Source organism: Phascolarctos cinereus, unplaced genomic scaffold (assembly GCF_003287225.1).
Source record: "Phascolarctos cinereus isolate Bilbo 61053 unplaced genomic scaffold, phaCin_HiC Scaffold_3;HRSCAF=262, whole genome shotgun sequence".
In the NCBI taxonomy this organism is placed as follows: Eukaryota; Metazoa; Chordata; class Mammalia; order Diprotodontia; family Phascolarctidae; genus Phascolarctos; species Phascolarctos cinereus.
This window is the reverse complement of record NW_027555736.1, coordinates 182391771-182413173: the sequence shown is the minus strand read 5'-3', so window position 1 is coordinate 182413173 and position 21403 is coordinate 182391771. Positions and strand designations below refer to the sequence as shown.

The following is a 21403-nucleotide window of genomic DNA, read 5'->3' as shown; positions in this document are numbered from 1 at the left end:
AGTCAGATATGAATGAAACAACTGAACAACAATAACACAATTCTTCATACCTTTCAGTCAATTGTGACTCTAAAGACATCATTTGCTGCAAAACGCCCTTCAGTTTTACCGGAAAGATCTCAGAAAACTGTGGCTGCTTATTTAGTAATGTACATGTTGAAGATTTTCCATTTATAATCTTGGAAGTATTACTACTAAGAGGTAAACTTTACCCCTGTGGCTTAGGAAACAAAACTTAATAATTTAAAATAATTTAATAATTTAAAATAATGAGGTCAAGTCTTTCTTTGGAGTCAGGGGTTATGTTGCAGAGTGGATAATGAATCCTCAATCTGGTCTTCTTTATCTGTCTCCATTTTTTTCACTCTCCCTTAGCTCTACCGCAACCTTAAGTGGCCCTCTGCTTGCCTATACTGATGCTTAGAGGATCAGTTTGGGTTGAAGTTACTCACTCCAGAGATTTGGATGTTTTATTCTCTCTTTCCATTTATGCCCACTTGAATTTGTGCTTCCTGAATGGCACTGAACAGCTCTTTTCAAGCACTGAGGAGCTGACCCTATGGTTGCTGGCTTGGCCAAGATCTCTAATTTTCCTTCCAGCCCTACAGCGGAGAAAGCGTTGTTTTTAAATCATAGGAATTAGATTCAGACCTGACTCCTCTGACATTTACTACCTCCGTCACTTTGGACAAATCGCTTAATATATCTGGGCCTCAGTTTCCTCAACTGTAAAATGAGAGAGTTGTACAGAATATCCTTTGAGGTCCCTTCCAGCCCTAGGTCAACTATCCTAGGATTGTAAATGATTCTCTACTTAGTGATTCCAAGTAAGTATAACCACCTCCTTTGGAGATTCTACAAAAGAGACAAGATGGCAGGTAGACTCTGCTCCCTACCTTACTTTAGTCCTTAGTAACTAATTTTCCCTCATTTAATCTGTTTGAATATGTTGTGGCTATATAGACATCTGTGAGTTATGTGTGTGTGTATATATATATATGTATGTATATAGTATATATTGTATATGTATCTGCATTATGTGTACACATATGTATATACATATGTGCATGTGTATATACATGTGTGCATGTGTATATACATATGTATATATATACACCTATTGTATGCACACATTACCGTGTGTGTACTATACCTATTAATAGGCATTAATTATACCTACCTATTAATAGGCAATTAAGTGTCAAGGGGGAAAGACTGCTAGAATTGGAGTCAGGGAGACCTAAATTAGAATCTGCCCTTATACATTAGCTAACTGGGTGACTATGGGTTTCACTCCACCTGTTGCCGGCCTCAGTTTCCCCATTTATAAAATAAGGATAATAATAGCACCTATATCTCAGGATTGTTGTGAGGACCAAATAAGGTCATAAATGTGTGTGAATGCATGTATGTATGTATATACATATACATATATGTATATATATATATATGGATGGATGGCTGTGAGGTTATGTGCATATACACATGTATATGTTTGTTGTTTGTCCTTCATTTTCAAAGAGGACCACTGGTATCATGGGGTAATGTCTTTGACTTGTTTGTGAATTGGATTTAAGTGAGGTGGGGTTACACAAAGTCATCAGTCTCCATCTCTCTTCTAGGGTCATTGCAGACCAGTAGAAAAACAAAAGTCAGGATAATTGGTGATGGCCCAGGATGCAGTAGATGACATTGGCATCTTTGGTATCTGACCAAGCTCTAAGCACTCCCTAGCACCTGCTTCAACTGCCTCCATGGCCATTGAAACAAATGGTTCTCATCCACCCATTCGCCTAGGGGAAATCTTCACATGTTTGGGGTAGACATCCCTCTAACTCCCTGATGGGTTTCAAGCCTGTAGGGTATCCTCAACCTGGTTTATCCTGTCTGCTGAGAGAGTTTACTGGTGTGCAGCCACTGTGCATGCTATAGCTTCTTGCAGCCACAGGTGAGAGTTGGGTGACAGATGGACACCAAAGGTTAATGAGCACCCCCACAACAGGAGAGCTAGTCTCTCTCTCTCTATATATATATATACACACATATACATATACACACATGTATGTATGTATATGTATATGTGTGTACATATATGTAAATGCTTTGCAAACCTTAAAGCGCCATATAAATGCTAGCTATTATTTATATGTTTTATATAACCCTATGCTTTATCACTCTGTGATCTCCTTATCAATCTTGGTATCTCCTTCACTGGTACAGGTTAAACCCTTCCAGGCCTTCTCATCCCACTTGATTCCATAAATCTCCCATAGAAGTCCCACTCATTATGCCAGAGACTTTTCTCTGGTTCTTTTAATATTTTACAAGCTAGTTCCTTTAGGGATATGTCAATTTGTTGGCAAAGATTGGACAAAGACCACACATTATGAAAATCAACTATTAAACTAGTATTTCTAAATGGTCTAAGAGGGATTCTTAGTGCCTCCACTCAGCAACCTGGTACAATGGAAGAGTTCTGGCTTTGGATTTAGAGGGCTTAGGTTCAGATCCTGTCTCTTCTACTTACTACCTGCATAGCCTTGGGAAAATCAATTCGCCTCTCTAGGCCTCAAGTCCAAAGACAACCCTTGTCTTCTAAGAGTTGACCTTCCACTGAAGGAAGGTGACACAAGTTGTTCAGAAAGAGTTAAATGTAGCTTAGAGGCCCAGAATCTGTAAGATAAGGTTAAAAACTCACCAGTCAGACCCAGAGCGCCAAGGTGGTAGTCTGCATTCTACATAGGAAGAGACAGAGGGGTCTGGAAGGCAGCCAGCAGAGTTTAGAGATGGACAGGAGTGGTATGGTAGTGATTGAGCCTCCCCATAATCAGCGAGAGGGACAGCTAGGTGGTGCCATAGTGCACAGGGTGCCAGGCCTGAAATCAGGAAGACATCCTCCTGAGTTCAAATCTGGCCTCAGACGCTTACTTGCAATGTAACCCTGAATAAAGTCACTTAACCCTGTTTGCCTCAGTTTCTTCATCTGTAAAATGAGCTGAAGAAGGAAAAAGGCAAACCACTTTAGTATCTTTGCCAAGATAACCCCAAATGGGAACACAAAGAGTCAGACGCAACTGAAACAACTGAACAACAGCAAAAATGGTTAGCGAGGCTGATCCTCAGGCAACAAGAAAGCCTGCTGCTAGCTTTACCTGAAATCAAAGATATCCTAGGTCTGTAAAAGCTGTCATGAAGAGCTGGACCCGACTGAAATGACTGAACAACAGCTGGGAGACTCTCAATCAATCAATATTTATTAAGTACCTACTATGTGCCAGGCACCTTGCTAAGTGCTGGGGATACAAAAAGAGGCCAAAGACAGTCCCTGCCCTCAAGGAGCTTACAATCTAATGGAGGGGACAGCATGCAAACAAATATACATAAAGTAAGCTACATGCAGGCTAAATAGGAAATAATGAACAGAGGGAAGGCACTAGAATTAAGAGGGGTTGAGGAAGGCTTGCTGTGGAAACTGGGATTTTAGGTGAGAGAGAGCAGCCAGAGAAAATCCAGGGTCACCTCTGCATCAAATGAGGTTTTATGAATAAGAATTTGTGGAAGTCATATAGTCTTACTTACTTGAAATGGTTATAATAGTTAATCGCTAGTGAGCAAATAAGTCATTCTTCCTGGTGTCCTGCCAAATAACTTTATATCCAGAGAACAACAGTTCAATGGGAGAATCAGGCGTCAAGGGTGGAGGAAGAGGGCAGACAGAGAATGAGAAAATATTGATGTGAGCAGAAACAAGCTGCAGAAGAGATAGGCATCTCAAATAGAAATCAAAAGACTTTAGCTGGGCGCCCAGTCCGGGCAGAAGCAAAAGCAGACTGAAGCGAGAGAAAACAGAACTTTAAGAAAACCAGAAGAGGGGACCCTGGACTGCAGGATTGGTCTGTCGTCGAAAGAGGGGTAACGGACCCATGGGAATTCCGTAAAATGAGGCAAAGCTGAATTCTGATTCCAAGTCTCTGCCTATACATCTAGATTCCTACTTAGAAATGGTTTCCAAAATTAGAAAAAACACTATGCAGTGATCCACTGAAGGAACTGGGAACTTTTTCTTTTGACATAGAAGACTTGGAAGGAATATAATAGCTTTCTTCAGGTACGTGAAGTGCTGCCTGTCATTTGGAAGAGGATTAGTTTGTTTGTTTTTTTCTTTCCCCACTGGGCCCCAAATGCCAGAATTAGGCACGATGGCCAAGAGTTACAGTGAGGCAGATTGAGCTTCCACATAAAGAAAAGCTTCCTCACATTTAAACCAGGCCTGAAGTGGGACAGTCTCAAGAGGTAATAATTATAGCTTGCTCTTTAGAGTTCTGTAAAACACTTTACAAATATCTCATTTAACCCTCACAACAATCCTGTAAGGTAGGTACTATTATGGTCATCCCTATTTTACAGATGAGGAAACTGAAGAAGACAGATTAAGTGATTTCCTCTGGGTCACACAACTACTAAGTATCTGAAGCCAGATTTGAACTCCTGACTCCAGGTCCAGTATCCCATCTGCTGAGTTACCTAGTAAGTGTGTTTCCCAGCAACAGATGTTTTTACGTTGGGGTTAGTTGTTCATCTGTCAGGAGTGTTATAGATGGAATTCCTACTCAGGTACAGGTTAAACAAGATGACTTCTGAGGTCCCCTCTAACCCTGGGATTCTTCAATTCTGCATTTATCTTTTCCATCACACAAAAGGGCATAATTGAGGATTTATAACAAGGAAGGGGACCGAAAATAAGTGGGTAACCAAATTCTCGTTGGCAAAGGCAACTCTGGAAAGTCTACATCAAAGGGAATGTTTTTCAAAGAATAACCAAGAGTGATGTCATCTGCATCTCTAATTGGGATATTCATGTTTTCACACTTTCAAAACCAACATCAAATCAAGAAACATGCTTCCTACTATGAAAAAGACATTGGGCTAGGCAAAGGAGAGGGGGATGGGAGGAAAGACACAATTTTCTTGCCCTCATTTGTTTTTGTCCTGATCTGTGATTTTCTTTGTTTAGGGCACTCCCAGTGAGGAAACTCCATTTACCAATGCAGTCTAGCAACTTAAACAATATGTAGTCTTAGAGAATTTCCTTGAGGCACTGTAAGGTTAAGCAATTTGCCCAGGGTCATATGTTCCATGACCATCAGAGGCCAACACTTTAATTCAGGTATCCCTGAGACCCTATGTGGCCCAGTGGATAGAGTGCACATAGTAGGCACTTAATAAATGTGTGTTTCCTTCCTTCCTTAAGCACAGTTTAGCCTCATATTGCATGTACAAAATGAGCAGATCTGATTAGATAACCTCTAAAGACTCTTACAAGAAGAAGCTGGGTGGCTCAGTAGATAGAGTGTCAGGTCTAGAGTCAGGAGGACCTGAGTTCAAATCTAGCCTCAGACACTTACTATCTATATGACCTTGGGCAAATCACTTAACCCTCTTTGCCTCAGTTTCCTTATCTGTAAAATGAGCTAGAGAATGAAATGGCAAACCACTCCAGTATCTCTGCCAGAAAAATCCCAAATGGGGTCATGAGGAGTTGGACGCAACTGAACAACAACAAAATTCCTAAAGCCCAGGCTAGCTTTAAATGCACTCCACTAAACAATTTACATAATGCAGAATGTTCTCTAATAAGAATATAAGAGAGGTGACATTTCTGCATGAGATCAAATGAAAGTTCACACCTGGCTGGGAAGGGGTGGGGGAGGAGGGAGAGTCAGGGAAAGATTCCAGGAAGAAGTGGTAGCTGAGATGGATCTTGAAGGATTACAAAAAGTAGAAATAAGAGGAAGGTGGGGGAAGGGAGAACATTTCAGGCAAGGTGCTAAGTACAAGACAAGATCTAAATGGGGAAATGGATGAGTGCCAGATTTGGAGTCAAGAAGACTAAGGTTAGAAATACTAGCTATGTGACCCTAGACAAGTGGCTTAGTTTCCTCATCTGTGAAATAAAAATAATAGCATCTGCCTCACAGATTTGACTGAGCGCCTAAGTGGTACAGTGGATAGAGTGCTGAGTCAGGAGGACTTGAGTTCAAATCCTGCCTCAAACACTTAATAGCTATGTGATTCTGGGTGAATCACCTAACCTTGTTTGCCACGGTTTCCTCATCTGTAAAATGAACTGGAGAAGGGAATGGCAAACCACTCCAGTGGTCACAAAGAATCGGTCATGACTGAACAACAAAAAACAACACAGGGTTGTGAGGATCAAATGAGATTGTACATATATGTGTACACGTATGTATAGTGCTTTGCAAACCTAAAAGCTGATATATAAATGTTAATTATTTTTTATTATTTGTTAGGGGGTGTTTGCATGTGATGTCAAGTCTTGCCATGGACCACTAGAAAGAAATGTAAAAACTGTCTCATCCATTCTGCTAAAGGTCGGTTCTTATGCTTAATCCTGACCTAGAAGTGACTCTGAATTCTCAAAAGTTATGACAAAGACCCACAAGTCCTTCCAAAATTGAAAATCTTTGTGAGGTTTTATATTTCTGTCATGGGAGGTAAGTCTAGCCCAGAAAGACTCAGCTCAAGAAGGTTTGCCACTAAGTTTTTGTTTTATTTTATTTTGTTTTGTTTTACTTTGGCCTTTCTACTACAGGAACTCATAATAGGCCAAGAGGGCTTGACGTACTCATGTCTCATGGTTCTTTCTTTTTTTTAATTATAATTATTATTTATTGATTACAAAAGTGCATCTTACTGAGCAATATGCAGACTTCAAAGTCATCTTTCCAAAAGATGTCAGTGCCTCTGATGGAGCAAAATATAGACTTCAAAGATCTCTCTCCCGTGCCTATGTTTAAAATTACACAAGATTCTCTAATAAATAGAACCACAAAGATAATTTTGTTCAATGGACCTATGATGATCAACCTCAACTGAGGCCTAAATTGAATGTACACCCAAAAAGATGTTTGCCATTGTTACAGAAGATGTCTTGTGCAGAGGAGCTTTCTAGAAAGGGAGAGTTCTAGATTATCCCATTTGTGGATGACAGTGTGTTGATTATATCAAAATCCAAGAATACTATGGGGCCTCCTTAATCAAGTACAAAACTATTTTTAAAAAGAAATAAGAAACCTGTGTGACTTCTTAGACCCAAAAAAATCACATAGACAGAACAATTTTTTTTAAATGCTTATTATTCAGACCACAGCACGTAGTTTGGATGGGCAACCCATTGACTTAGTATACACTACATATATCTCAGATAAGCATTGTTTTCTTATTTTCTTTTTTTTTTAAGGCAATTGGGGTTAAGTGACTTGCCCAGGGTCACACAGCTAGTAAGTGTCAAGGGTTTGGTCTGAGGTCAGATTTGAACTCAGGTTGTCCTGACTTCAGGGCTGGTGCTCTATCCACTCTGCCACCTAGCTGCCTCTAGGCATTGCTTTCAACGATCCCAAGTTACTCCTTAATGGAAAAATCCATCTTTTTAATATCAGTATTCGCTTATTGATGCTGACTAGCTATGAATCATAGAAACTCATAATATCAAAAAAAAATCAAAATTGCAGATAGTCCAAAGGACAATAGAGAGGTGCCTAGCAGATGTTAATAGAATGCAGCATATTGCCAATGAAAATTTGTTTGCAAGAAGTGATATAAAAGATATTATTCAAGATGTATAATATGATTAGAAAAGTGCTTACCCTCAATACATACTGAGGGATAATGAATAGTCTGAGTGATACACTGGCTTCTTTGGAGGGTTAAAAAGAGTAGAGGAAGACCTCTAGTGCTTTGGGTAGGTTGCTGTGGGGAATTAATGAGGATATGGATCACAAAGGTTAAGAAGATGTGGATGTAATGGTGGAAAAAGCACCTAAATTAATGAGTTTGTGACTCCAATAAATTATTGGAGTATTGATGTGATCTCAGTGAGAAGTCATGGTACATTTACTTTTTATTTCTATATGTGATTACTCACTTTATCTTGTTTAGTCTGCTAGATTAGCATTGTTCTCCAAATTGAAATGTGCAATGCATCTTTGGAAATCCAAAAGACTGATGAAGTATCAGGGCCACAGATTCTATATAGGTGCCATACATTGTCCAATCAATAAGGTAGTTTACTGGACATTGAGGGGATGCCCATCTATTGGGGAATGACTGAACAAATTGTGGTATATGAATGTAATGGAATATTATTGTTCCATAAGAAATTATGAGCAGGTGGACTTCAGAAAGACCTTGAAAGACTTTCACAAACTGATGCCAAGTGAAGTGAGCAGAACCAGGAAAACATTGTACACAGTAATAGCGACACTGCTTGATGACCAACTTTGGTAGACTTAGCTCTTCTCAGCAATGCAATGATCTAAGCAAGACAATTCCAAAAGATTCATGATGGAAAATGCTATCCATGTCCAGAGAAAGAACTATGGTATCTAAATACGAATTGAAGCACACTATTTTCTTTTTTGTTTTTTTCTTTCTCATGGTTTTTCCCTTTTGTTCTGATTTTTCTTTCACAACATGACTAATATGGAAATATGTTTAATATGATTGTACATGTATAGCCTATATCAGATTGCATGCTGTCTTATAGAGGGGGGAAGGGAGAGAGGGGGAAAAATTTAGAACTAAAAATCTTATAAAAGTGAATGTTGAAAACTAAAACTAAATACATTTTTTAAAAATAATAATGTAGCTTACCAAAACTGAATACTATTTTTTGCTTCTGATTCTTATCCTGTACTTGGAAAATTTTGCTTCATCTTGGCAACACTGTACCTATATGCTTCATACAACTTAATTATTGCTGGCTGACTTATATGAATTGTTTTTTCCATCAACAAAAAAGCTTACTTGGCTCAGTGGTTCTATGCCTACAGTACTGGAGCACAAATTGATGGAATTTTCATTATTCCAATGACATGAAATTATCTCTTTCTGTCTTCCACTCTGAAATCAAATGACCCTCTTGGCACTTTTTTTCATATTTTCTGCATTCATGAAAGAACATTTTTTCAGTCTTATCACAGATTGCTCCTATTGACTTCACTCCTTTCTTTTTTCAGAGCTGCTAATTAGTTTGATACTTGTGAAAAAGTTGTAAAAACATATATGATAAGGGTACTACCTTCACTCCAGGAGAACACCAGCAAAGTTCATTACTAATTTCCCACCTAAATTAAGATGACAATCTTTATCTGCTTTCAGGACTGGTTCATCTTGTTAGGGTTCAAACCAAACTAAATAACCTTAGGTAGCTGCCCCACACCATATTTTATAACCAATTCTAATAGGTTTACCATTTAAGAATTGGTCACTATTAAAACATTCACATATCAATTTATCAAACCGGTAATATTACTCTAGGGGAGCATATAAGAGGAAATTTTTATTCATTTGATCTGTTAATGGGGCCTCAATTTTGTAAACTCGTCTGATTGATCTAGACAACTGTTATTTGCAAAATGGAGGCATGAAAATATTAATTCAAACTTTTCCCTTCTAATTACATTGTGAAAAAGACTGCTCTTTATCTGAACTTTCCCAAAGCATTCCTCTCCTGGGATGACGAATATATCCACTCAAAAGAACACCAAAAAAACATCATTTCCTGAACTGTAACTTTCCAAGGTGACATTTTTCTGAGAACATTATGATTTGTTTCATCAACAATTAACCTGAATGTTTCATCATCAAAAAATAATTCAAAGAGCTAGACTGGATTTAGTTTCTTACTTTTGAGATTCAAAATTCCAGAATCCACTGCTGACCAGTTTGGAAAATTGAGTTAAATATCTCTTCATCCATTTCTTCTCTATAATGGTAAAGACTTTTTGCTTCTTTCTAGCAGGGTGTGATTCAACTTCATCTTCTTCATCAACATCAGAATCACCAGAGAACGTAAGGCCTTGTAGCAATTCACTCCCTCTACATTTCTTTTTTCCTATCTTTCCATGTAATGTCACCTGCAGCATATTCCCTTGATGAGATGTGAATTCTAGACCTTAAGTCCCCAGGATTACAGTCTTTAAGAATATTCAGGGGGCAGCTAGGTGGCGCAGTGGATAGAGCACCAGCCACTGAGTCAGGAGGACCTGAGTTCAAATGTGGCCCCAGACATGTAACACGGCACTAGCTGTGTGACCCTGGGCAAGTGATTAACCCCACTACCTCAAAAAAAAAAAGAGTATTCAAAAATTCAATGTTTTTTTTTCAGCTTTTACAGGAAAAGCAACAAGGACCTGAGGTGAACAATCTCTTTTGAGTGCACTTGAGACCTCTTCCTATAGGCCAATTTCTTCAGAAATGTCTTGCTTGGAAGCAACATTCCATCTTTAATGATGATCTCTCCAGTCAGCAAGTTAAAGTTCCTAAAATTCTTCTGCGCCACATTCCCATGAGTATTCTTCTGAGCTGGGTCAAAACATTGCCACTCTTCTGAAACAAGGAACTGGGCTTCTTTCTCAGTCTTCACTGACGTCTGGGATTGAGTAGAATTAAAAACTGATACTAGTGTTGTCTCTGAGGAGTTCCCCCTAGTGATGAGAAGAAACCTGCAAACAGGGACAGTATTCTCTTGTAGGGAATAGGGATCCTGAGATTCACACTTCAGCTGGAGATTTTGTGATTCCTGGGGTGCTCCTTGATGCTCTGATTCCTCTGGGTGTTCTTCTAGTCTTTGTGCCAGAAATGAAAACTGCCGCCCAGGTTCATTGGGTTGTTGCTCCAAATCCTCAACGTAATAATTACTTCCTTTCAGTTTTGTAGGAAACATTTCTTCACCTAGGCCCAGAGCTCCTGGGGCCGGATAGTCAGAAATTGCTCCAGCACCAACAGCTCCATAATCTGCTCCTTTGTGTGCACCTCAGGACTCACTTACTGATAGCAAAGTACCCATAGTTGGCTCACAGCCTCTCTGGGCCTGGTTGTCTTCTGGTAGCAACACTATCTGAAATGCTGCTGAAAGATCTCCTGGGTAAGGCAGTTGTTTTCTAGTTGGCTGGATTCCTGCTCCCAAGTATGGTCTTTTTTCACTTGCAAAACTTCCTTCTGCTCCTCTGGAACTGGGACAGAAAAGCCTTCTAATATCTTGAGAGTGAATATCACAAACCCACTGAGGGTATCATGGTTCTTTCATTGAAGAAGCCTCCTAATTTGCATTTCAACTCATATCAAAAAGAATTTAAGTGCTTTCAAGTCCAGAAGACCTAGGTTCAACTCAGAACAAATCCTGATTGTGTCAACCTGTGCAAATCACTTACTCTCTCAATAACCACCCAATAAACTCTTTGTGGCTGGAAGTTGCAAAACAATCACCCATCTGTATAAGTGGAGAGAATTTCCTTGCTGGGAGCTCCCCACATAGATTGAATCACAGGTGAAGACCACCACCATCAACAAAAAAGTACCCAACATAGAGCTAATCCGCTGGTAGTGAAGTAAGGAGCCTTGAGAGAAAGAAAAGTCAGATTCCAAGGAGTCTGCAGTCTGTAAGTGAAAGAACACTGACCAGTGAGAGACTGGTACTGCAGTCTGGGCAGGGAAGCGAGGCATGACTCTGGTGATCTGGAGCGAAGTTTCCTTTGAAAAGTTAGGTCAGAGGAACCCCATCTTCCCCTTTCCCCAGCAGCAAGAAGGGGGAAGGAGAAAAGAGAGAACTCAGTACGTGTGTGTATGTGTGTGTGTGTGTGTGTGTGTGTGTGTGAAAGAGAGAGATCAGCCAGGCTAGGCCACAATACCGGGGAACTTGAAGAGGTTTCAGAGAATCAAGAGTAGAGCAGCTATTTCTACAGGAAAGATAACATCACTGTGTGTCAGGTGGTGTGGTGAGAGAGACGGTGAGAGAGAGAGAGAGAGAGAGAGAGAGAGAGAGAGAGAGAGAAGAGAGAGAGAGAGAGAGAGAGAGAGAGAGAAGAAGAGAAGAAGAAGAAGAAGAAGAAGAAGAAGAAGAAGAAGAAGAAGAAGAAGAAGAAGAAGAGAAGAAGAAGAAGAAGAAGAAGAAGAAGAAGAAGAAGAAGAGAGGGAAGGAGAGAGGGAGAGGGAGAGGTGTCTGTGGGTCCTTCTGTTCCGCTCAGTTTCCTTCGACAGCGGGAGGAGTGAGGGGCGGTGCAGCGCTGCCCACAGAGAGGAGGAGAGAGAAGGAGGCGGTGGCGTGGCGTGGAGTCAGCTATGCACCGCGCCCCGCGCCTCCCTGCCCCCGCCTCGCTAGGTGAGCCGGGCAGCCAAGAGCCAGGGCCTTGGCCATGGGCACCTTGGGGAAGGCGAGAGAAACTCCGCGGTAAGTACGAGGCCCCGGGATGGCTGGACTGCGGGGGGCGAGACACCCCTTCCCCACTCTCCTCCGCGCCCCCTGACAGTCCGCCTACCGCGTGCCAAGTGCACCCATGCTTGGCACTTAACTTTCTTGCTTCGGGCCCCTTTGCCGTCTGGGGCTGCGATCATCAAGAGCCGCCCTCCCTCCGGTCCCTTCTCCGCCGCTCCGCTCTCACCTTCCCTTACCGGAGCTCTCGGAAAGATGCTGCGTGGGGGTGGTGGGCACAGGTGGGTAGCAATATCTGTCCTGAAGCCCCAGAGGCTGGGGGAACGAGGGGACAGAGAGCACGCGAAAAGTACAAAAGCGTCTTCCACTCCCGGTGCCCCACTCAGGAGTGGTTGGGGAATGGGGAGCCTTCTGGGGTGGCGGGATGGAGGCAGGGAACGAGACTTGGCCGAAGGTCCCTGTACTTTTTCGGCAAGGGTCAAGATCGGAGCCAAGGACCACTGCGCGGCTCTCCGACCTCGCCCGCCCCATCTCCGTAGTCTGCTTTGCTCCTTTCTTGTCCTTCCTTCTTTCCCCGGGCACTTAGTTCCTTAAGTGATCTCCGGTCCCGGCTCCCACCCTGCGGAGTTTCCGTGGACCGCACCTGCTGCACCCGCAGGGTCCAAATGTCGCCATCTGGCGGCAGCTCGCGGATCGGACCGACCTGGAACCGGGGCCCAGATCCCTCCCCCGGAACATCTAACTTTTAGAACCTTGGGGTTTATGCTGAAGTGCAAGAGACCTGGCCCCCTCGCTCAAAAAGATTGCGATCTGATGAGGGGAGATAGAGAAACACTGACGGAAAGCTGTCAACTCTTAGCTAACCAACAACTACTCAGATGTACTTACTGTGAAGTTGTTAAAGCCTGAGAGGATGAAAGAATGAACATAAATACGTGTGAATATGTATGTGAGGGTGACCTGGCTTGGAGGCTGGGAGAGGCCTGGTGGCGCCTGAGATACAACCCCTTAACCGCCGGCAACTTCAGCTGCTGCAGGTACCAATCTACCAACAGCCTTCCTGTGTTAGGGCACTTTGGCCCTGGGAGAAGGACTTAGAAGGTCTTCACTATCCATTAAAAATAAAGTTGTGGGAATTACAATTTTCCCATTCCAGCCCGGATTGCTGGACTGGAGCTCAGACCGAAAGGCATTCCATCCATCCAAACTATCCCTAGGAGAGCCTACTACCCCATTTCAGAGAGCTGATCATGAGTATTGATTCAGAACTGGAAGGAACCCCCAGCTCCCCGAGGCCATGGACCCTAACCCCTTCTTTAACAGATAAGGCTCCGGGAAGTTTAGTGACTTGCCCATGTTTACTCACACAGGAATCAACAAAGTGAGTGAACCTAGGTTTCTTATTCCAAATTCAGAGGTGTGAACGAGTCAGTTCATATTGGCTGGCCAGCAGATTTTTAATTTTTTAATGTGAGCATTTACACTTGGGAGCTTGATTTATTGTTTTGTTGGTCCTCTAGAATTAAGAAAGTGATGAAGAGAATGTTAACGCAGATTAAAAGCATGTCCTGCAAGGGAGTTAAAACTTCTGGAATGCACCACACTTTCCAGATTGCTTTTAAGATATCTTGGTGTGGTGGGAGGGAAGGAGCCAAGGCATTCTAAGTTCCACCATAATTTTAACTTTACCTTTTGGGTGCTGGGCTTTGAAACTATCTCTTGATCTATATTTAGAAGTTTAACCACCTTAGTGCCTTTCATAGCAAGATTTTAAAACATTCTGTAAATTCTTACAGAAGTATTGTTATCTGCAGTCATACCATAAAAAGGGGACATGGAGAAACAGCAAGATCCAGGAATTTTTCATGAGACCATAAATGGGGTGAGTCAGTGGCAAGAGAACGCATGTTTCTTGATTCATAGTGTAAGGAATCCATTACTTGTCAGTTTTCCCAGGTTTTTTTTTCCCTCTTGGCCCCTAATTGAATTTTGTAATTGAAGTTTATTATCTCTTTTGCTGCCCATCATGCTCAAGCCTTGGTTTCTTTAGCTTCTGCAAATCTTCTGTATTTCCCTGACATTTCCCTATATTTCATTTTTCATCTTTCATCTTCAAAAAATGTGGGATTTGGAGTCAGAGGACCACTTGAGTTCAAAGCCTTGTTGAACAACTTGCTATTTGTAGTTAAGTGACTTAATCTTTCTTGTCCTCAGTTTCTGTATTTGTAAAGTGCCAGGTTGGACCAGGTAACTTCTAAGGCCTCTTCTAAGTCTAAATCAATAGGCTAGAAATGACTGAAGATCCTCAGTCTCCCTAAATACTTCCTTGGAGTTCGTAGTTTTTTCTCCTCTGATGCTTCCCAGTCCTCTGGACCTATATGCCCCTTCTGACTTTGATAACCAAACAGTTTTCTCCCATTAATGGCTGTGTCGAACGTTGCCAGAGTGAGATTGCTAGGCCTGTAAGATGAAACCTTGAACAGAGCTCTCTATTATCCTAATGTTTTCATATGTAAAACAGGATATATAGTCACTATATTAGGAGGAGCCATTGCTTTTCCTATTCCTTTGCCTGGCTAGATCTGCTTTCTTCTCATTGTACTAAAGATGTGGGAGGAAGAAACACTGCAGCCAACTCTCCATTATCTGGGGCCCGGAATGGGATGGGATAGAGATAAAATAGATAGTGGACACCTACGGGTAATCCAAAGTGAGTAGCAAAAATAGTCACTTTTCATTTCTTCCACACTAATGGAGGTGAGTTAGGGTATGGAGAATTCCCAAGTTACTCCGTAGCTTTGTGATGTACTGTGTGATTCTCCCTGGATCTTAGTCAATTTGCTACCTGAATTATGCTCTGTTGAGGCAAATGCTGTGTTCCTTTCTTGAGAATTCTTTGATAGTGGGATGGTAGCCCAGAAGTCTGTTGGGCGTCATGAGGACCACAATACAGAATGATAAACTTTCATTGTGTAATACACAGGTAACGTGGTTAAGGAGTCAACCACACTCACTTGTACGTTAATCCTTAGTTAGCCTCATTACTATATGCATCCCAGCTTCTAGTGGAATCCAGGGATATATTTGTATATTTTCTCATTAAAGGACAAAATTTCAATTTTTTTTCTCATCAGTCAGTTTATCTCAGAACCCCCACCCCAGTGAATTACGTATTATTTAATAAACTGGAGAAAACTCCCCACAAGCAGTCACTTTTATATCTCTATGTCAAAACTCCTAATCTCTTGGGATTAAAGCACGATTAAAGTTACTGACTATATAATTTATTAATAATGTGACCAATAAGAACACAAAGACATAAGAATTATTTACAACATTTTATCTGTGAGAAAGCTGGAAGCCAGAATCACCTTTAATCATCATTGTCATTGTAAATAACCTTTTACTTCTGGAAACAGAGGTTCACTAGTCAGTTCACTCAAGATACCAAGCCAAGTCTCTTCTTAGGAATGCTCTTTCCTCTCGTCACAAGATAAAGATTAAGACAGTCCCATCAAGAAAGGCCTCTCCATCCTGTTCTCTGTCTTCTCCAGCTTTTCTCTAGCCATGACAGGAAAACAGCCTCTTCAAATTGCATCAAGCCATGATCACTCTTAACCATGTCCCTCCAGACTTAACTCCCTATAAAAATTCTCTTTATGCTGCTAAGAAAAGCAGCTAAGAAAAGTCTCCCAAGCAAGTTTTTACTTCCTGCCTTTCTTTTTGTTATCATCTCACTTCTTCTCAAACCATCTTCATGAATTCTCTTCTCATCAACCATACCACTATGATGAATGGCTAATCAAATGTGTAGAAAGTAAGACTTAATGGGCAGAAATCCTGTATCTTTTAGATGGTAGAGTAGATAAGGTATTGGACTTGGACACAGGAATTGATTTTGAATCCTGCTTTAGACACTGACTATCTGTGTGATACTGGGCAAGAAATTTAACCTTTCTGGGCCTCATTTGTAAAATGACAGTGCCTTTCAGTTCTAATTAGATATGATCCTCCCTTTTCCCATTGTCCTGCAAAGCATTTGGCATAGAATGAGTGTATGCTGATGAGCAATGAGCCCAGAATTGACCACAATTTTTAGCCTTCTTTCCCAGCCAACCTTTTCCCAAGAGCTGCTCACAAGACACAAAGTGGTTTGATTTGTGTTTTTTCTTTCCCTTGCTTGACGAGAAATTGGTCTGCGATAAAATGGCCAAAAGGAAGCAGGTGAATAAACAGGGTGGAATAATTGAAAATCAGATAGCTCTGAAGGATCAGAAATTGATTATAATTTCCCCAAAGGATCAAATTTTCCTGGAGGCTGAAGTAATATCCAGGGGAAAGGCAGAAGGAGAGGCTGTAGGCTTTCAGAGGGCTTTATCTTTAGCAACTTCTCTATGAAGTCAACTCTATGGTTGATTTTAACAGAAGAGGAAGCATAGTCAAAGAATTTTAGTTTCATACCGTTCTCCAAACTTGAGACCCTTGTTTCGTTTATGGAATCTGAGTAGTTTTTCCCTCCTGTCATGTTATTTTGAAAATCAAAGTATCCAAGTGGATAGAGCACCGGCCCTGAAGTCAGGAGGACCTGAGTTCAAATCTGATCTCAGACTAAACACTAGACACTAGCTGTGTGAACCTGGGCAAGTCACTTAGCCCCGATTGCCTAAAAAAAAAAAATTAGAAAAAAAGAAAAGAAAATCAACGGATCCAAAGAGCTCAATGAGTCAAATTCTTTAACTGACATATGGAGAAACCTAGGGCAGACAGGCAGAGTGCCTTATCTGAGGTTATATAACTCATTAGTCTCAAGACTGGGATTAGAACTCAGTCTTGTGTTCATGTGCTTTCAGGTTTATTCAAGTTGGAAATTCCTTAGTGCTTAATTCAGCCTCTTGCCATCAATCCCTTTTAGGATATCCCTGACAAAGGGAACTTGCAGCCTTTCCTTGAAAACTCTTGCATCTATATCTGTTTCATCTGCTATTAGAATCTGCTGGTCAAGGAGAGGACCTTGAGGGACTTCACATCCTACTTATGTGAGGTCCTAGGAACAAAAGAGGAAGATCAGACCCAGAGTTTTAGCTCTTAGCAGCCCACCCACTTTAACTAGCTGCCCATGTACATAGTGCGTTGGCTAGGATGAAAATTCTGATATCATTATTTTACATTACTTTATAAGTAAACCCCTAGGGAAAGAAGCACTTGAAGAAATTGACCCAGTGAATGACCTCTTTCGAAAGTAACAGGAACGAGAAGCAAATGGAAAATGGGTTAGGCCGTTCTTTTCTCCTGTCTCTATTCCTCTTTCCTGTATCTCCCTGCCTCCTCGTAATCAGCAGTTTCTTATTTCTCCTTTTTTGGCCCCGCTTCCTTTTCATTATGTTAAATAGGTGGATAAAGAACAACACTTCAGCCAACTCTGTTATCTGGGTCCCTGGATGGGATAAGATGGGATAGGATGAGATGGGATGGGATGAGACAGTGATAAGAACAGTGTTTGACACCAAGCAATCCAGACTGTGTAGCCAATGCAGTTATTTTTCATTTCTTCCACACTAACAGAGGTAAGCTGAGACACTGGGATTCCCCATTTCTATTAGACTTTGGAACGTACAGTTTGATTTTTGCCGCTGTCCATCCCACCACGGCCCCCCTCCCTGGAAAATTTAATCTTCTTAATCATGCTCTACTTACAGTAATATTCTATTATACTCAAATATTCCTTGATGACAGGGAGCTAGCCCAGAAGCCTTCTGGATGTCAGGAAGACGCCAGTTCGGGAGAGGTTTTTAAATTGTGAGTGGGCCCATAGGAGGGATGGTTATAAACCTGACTGAACCCCTCAGAACTAACATTACTTTTCTAAGATCTTTCACACTGCAGAGGCAAACTTCGTAAAAAATTTTTTTCATAACAATGTCTTATATACTGTAGCCCCCATAAATAATTATTGATTTTAACTCGACTGAGTGGATCCTAGCCTGAGCCACTCTCAGTGACATAGATTTTGAGTTGTGTTGGAACCAGGTTCAACTGACTTTGGGGAGCCATTTGTTAAATTCTCAGTGTGAGCATTTACACCTTTCTTGTCATTCAGTCGTGTCCAACTCTCCATGACTCCATTTGGGATTTTCTTGGCAAAGATACTGGAGTGGTTTGTCATTTCCTTCTCCAGATCATTTTACAAATGAGGAAAGTGAGGCAAAGAAGGTTAAATGACTTGCCCAGAATCACACAGCTAGTAGGTGTCTGAGGCCAGATTTGAACTCAGGAAAATGAGTCTTCTTGACTTCAGACCCGGCACTCTATCCACTTTACCACCTAGCTAACCCCATTTACACCTTGGAAATAGGTAAATCAGGGCTTAATTTATTGTCCAGACTTAAGAAAGTGATTTAAAAAAAGTTAATAATGCAGATTAAATTTAAAAGTGTGTTGTGTCTGCATTTCTTTTCCCAGAAATCTGGTTGTTAAACATTTACCAACATATCAATGCAGAGGCTCCATGTTAGTCCTTTTCCTTGCCTTTAAACAGACTATCTAAATGAAACCTACAGATAATCCTCATATTCTGTTTTTCTGTTTTACTAGTTGTAAGTGACATGACTGTGCCATATGCCCATTAAAGCATACAAAAATCCCACCCTTTCCAGTGATCTTCTGCAGGCTACTTTAACTGGAAATTCTTCTTTCTCCCAATTCTCATAGCTCTTAATTGTACTTACTATTCTATGTTGGTGTTTTGGCTTTTCTCCCATTACTTATCTTCTCATATATGTATATGCTTTATCTCTTAGTCTAGATCATATGGACCTTAGAAGCCATCAAGTCTAACCCCCTCATTTTACAAATGAGGAAACTGAGGCACAGAGAGAGGTTAATTGGATTTGCCCAGGGTCACACAGCTACTATGTGTCTAAGGTAATATTTGAATTCAAGTCTTCCTGACTCCAAGTCTACTGCTCTATGCACCTAGTCACTTTCAATTGTAACCTCCTCTAGAGCAGACTGCATCTTTTATTTTTCCCTAATAGTATTTTATTTTTTCCAATTACATGTAAAGATAGTTTTCAACATTCATTTTTGTAAAATTTTGAGTTTTCAAATTTTTCTTCTTCCCTCCTTCCCCTCCCTCCTCTCCAAGACAGCAAGCAATCTGACATAAGTTATGCATATACAAAGATGCTAAACATATTTCCACATTAGTCATGTTGTGAAAGAAGAATCAGAACAAAAGGGAAAAACCATGAGAAAAAATAAATGCTTTATTATGCTTTGATCTGCATTCAGACTCCATAGTTCTTTCTCTGGATGTGGGTAGCATTTTCCATCACGAGTTTTTTGAAATTGTTTTGGACCATTGTATTACTGAGAAGAGTTAAGCCTATCATAATTAATCATTGTACAATGTTGCTATTGCTATATACAATGTTCTCCTGGTTCTACTCACTTCACTCAGCATCAGTTCATTGTAAGTCTTTTCCAGGTTTTTTCTGAAATCTGCCTGCTCATCTTTCTTATAGAACAGTAGTATTCCATTACATTCATATACCACAACTTGTTCAGCCATTCCCCAACTGATGGGCATCCCCTGTTTCCAACTGTTTGCCACCACAAAAAGAGCTGCTATAAATATTTTTGTACATATGGGTTATTTTCCCTTTTTATGAGCTCTTTGAGGATGCAGACCTAAAAGTGGTATTGCTGGATCAAAGTGTATGCAACCTTTGGGCATAGTTCCAAATTGCTCTCCAGAATAGTTGGATCAGTTCACAACTCCATCAACATGCTTTAGTGTTCCAATTTTCCCACATCTCCAACATTTATCATTTTCCTTTTCAAGCAAATGGTATCTTATCCTTTTTTTTATCTTCCTCAAGCCTACCACACAGAGTAGGATGCAAAAAATAGTTGTTGCTCTATCTTTCCTCCACATCCTTTCACCAGTATTCATAACAAATAACCAAGGTGAAAGCTTAGGGTTTCATTTCTTTTTTTCCTCTCTCTTCCCTCTTACTGGTTTGGGTGTGATAATAAAAAACTTACCTCACAGGGTTGTAGTGAGGATCAAATGAGATAATATTTGTAAAGTGCTCCGCACAGAGACTGGCACATAGTAGTTGCTTAGTAAAGATTTGCTTCCTTCCTAAATGATAACGTCTTGCAGGCCTCCTTCTGCCCTTTTCCCCAAACAAGGCTCTCATGACAAAATATATGTCTTTTGTGGGGATGGCAATTTTGAAAAACAAAGAGAGAATAAGAACAAAATACCCACATTAAAATTTGCCTCTCTCTACAGTAGAGCTGTGGTCCCTGGTTAAGGCTAAAACCAAGGGACTGAACTGTCTTAATAAAAAAAAGGGGTGACTGAGAGTCCCTGAAGTCAGTTCCAGGTTCAGACTTATTTAACTTGACACTGAATTCTCTAAAGTCCAAAACTCTTAACTCCATTTGTGTCATAGAACCCTTTAGCAGTTGGGTTAAGCCTACAGAACCTTTCTGAGAACAATGTTTGTAAATGAATATGTCAAGGCAAATCAACTTAATAAATATTAAGCATCTGCTATGTGCCAGACAGTAGTCAAGCTCTAGAAAAACAAAGAAGGGGGTGTGTGGAATTCTTGCCCTCGAGGATCTTAAAATCTAAGGACAGAAACAAATTGCAGACAACTATGTACAGACAAGATATGTACAGGATAAATTGGAGATAATTTCAGAGGGAAGGCACTAAGATTAAAGAAATCTCAGAAAGGCTTCTTACAGAAGGTAGGAGGAAATCAATTATATTGACATAGTTACCATTTTTTTTAAATAAGTTCGTGGACCTCAGTTAAGCACTCCTAAGTTAGAGATTAGTGAAAATACAAATGTAATTTAAAAAAAAATTTTACCCATTCAGTTTCAGAGACCCAATGAAATCGATCCATGGAACCCCAGGTTTTAAGTTCAGTCCCCCTCCCTTTTTTGTTTAATATAGTGAAAATAAACACCACAGCCTCCCTTTAGGGAAGGACTTTCTGATAGTAAAATGGCCAGGAATCATTTCTTGTGCTACCAATACTAAGAAAGAGCAACTTAAAACCTAAAGAGAATCCTTGTGAAAACCTAGTCCCAAGTCTGGTCTGAATCCAACCAATCTCACCTCTTCGTCCCCGTTTTTCCCTTGTGCCC

At 40.7% G+C, this 21403-nt stretch overlaps 1 protein-coding gene across 9 annotated transcripts in view; it reads left to right on the top strand.

Annotated features, from left to right (window-relative positions):
- Positions 1 to 11960: 11960 nt before the first annotated feature.
- RASGRP1 (RAS guanyl releasing protein 1) overlaps positions 11961 to 21403 on the top strand; it is a 134277-nt gene continuing 124834 nt past the window's right edge. Inside the window, exons 1-3 of one of the 9 annotated variants that reach the window (XM_078151325.1) lie at positions 11961 to 12250; positions 14029 to 14114; positions 19030 to 19153. In XM_078151325.1, coding sequence (XP_078007451.1) covers positions 19083 to 19153 — 71 coding nt within the window. In that variant the 5' untranslated portion in view covers positions 11961 to 12250; positions 14029 to 14114; positions 19030 to 19082. Of the gene's footprint in view, positions 12251 to 12284; positions 13270 to 14028; positions 14115 to 19029; positions 19154 to 21403 lie in introns of those variants that run through there. The other 8 variants (XM_078151326.1, XM_078151324.1, XM_078151328.1 and 5 more) reach the window with 8 other exon arrangements.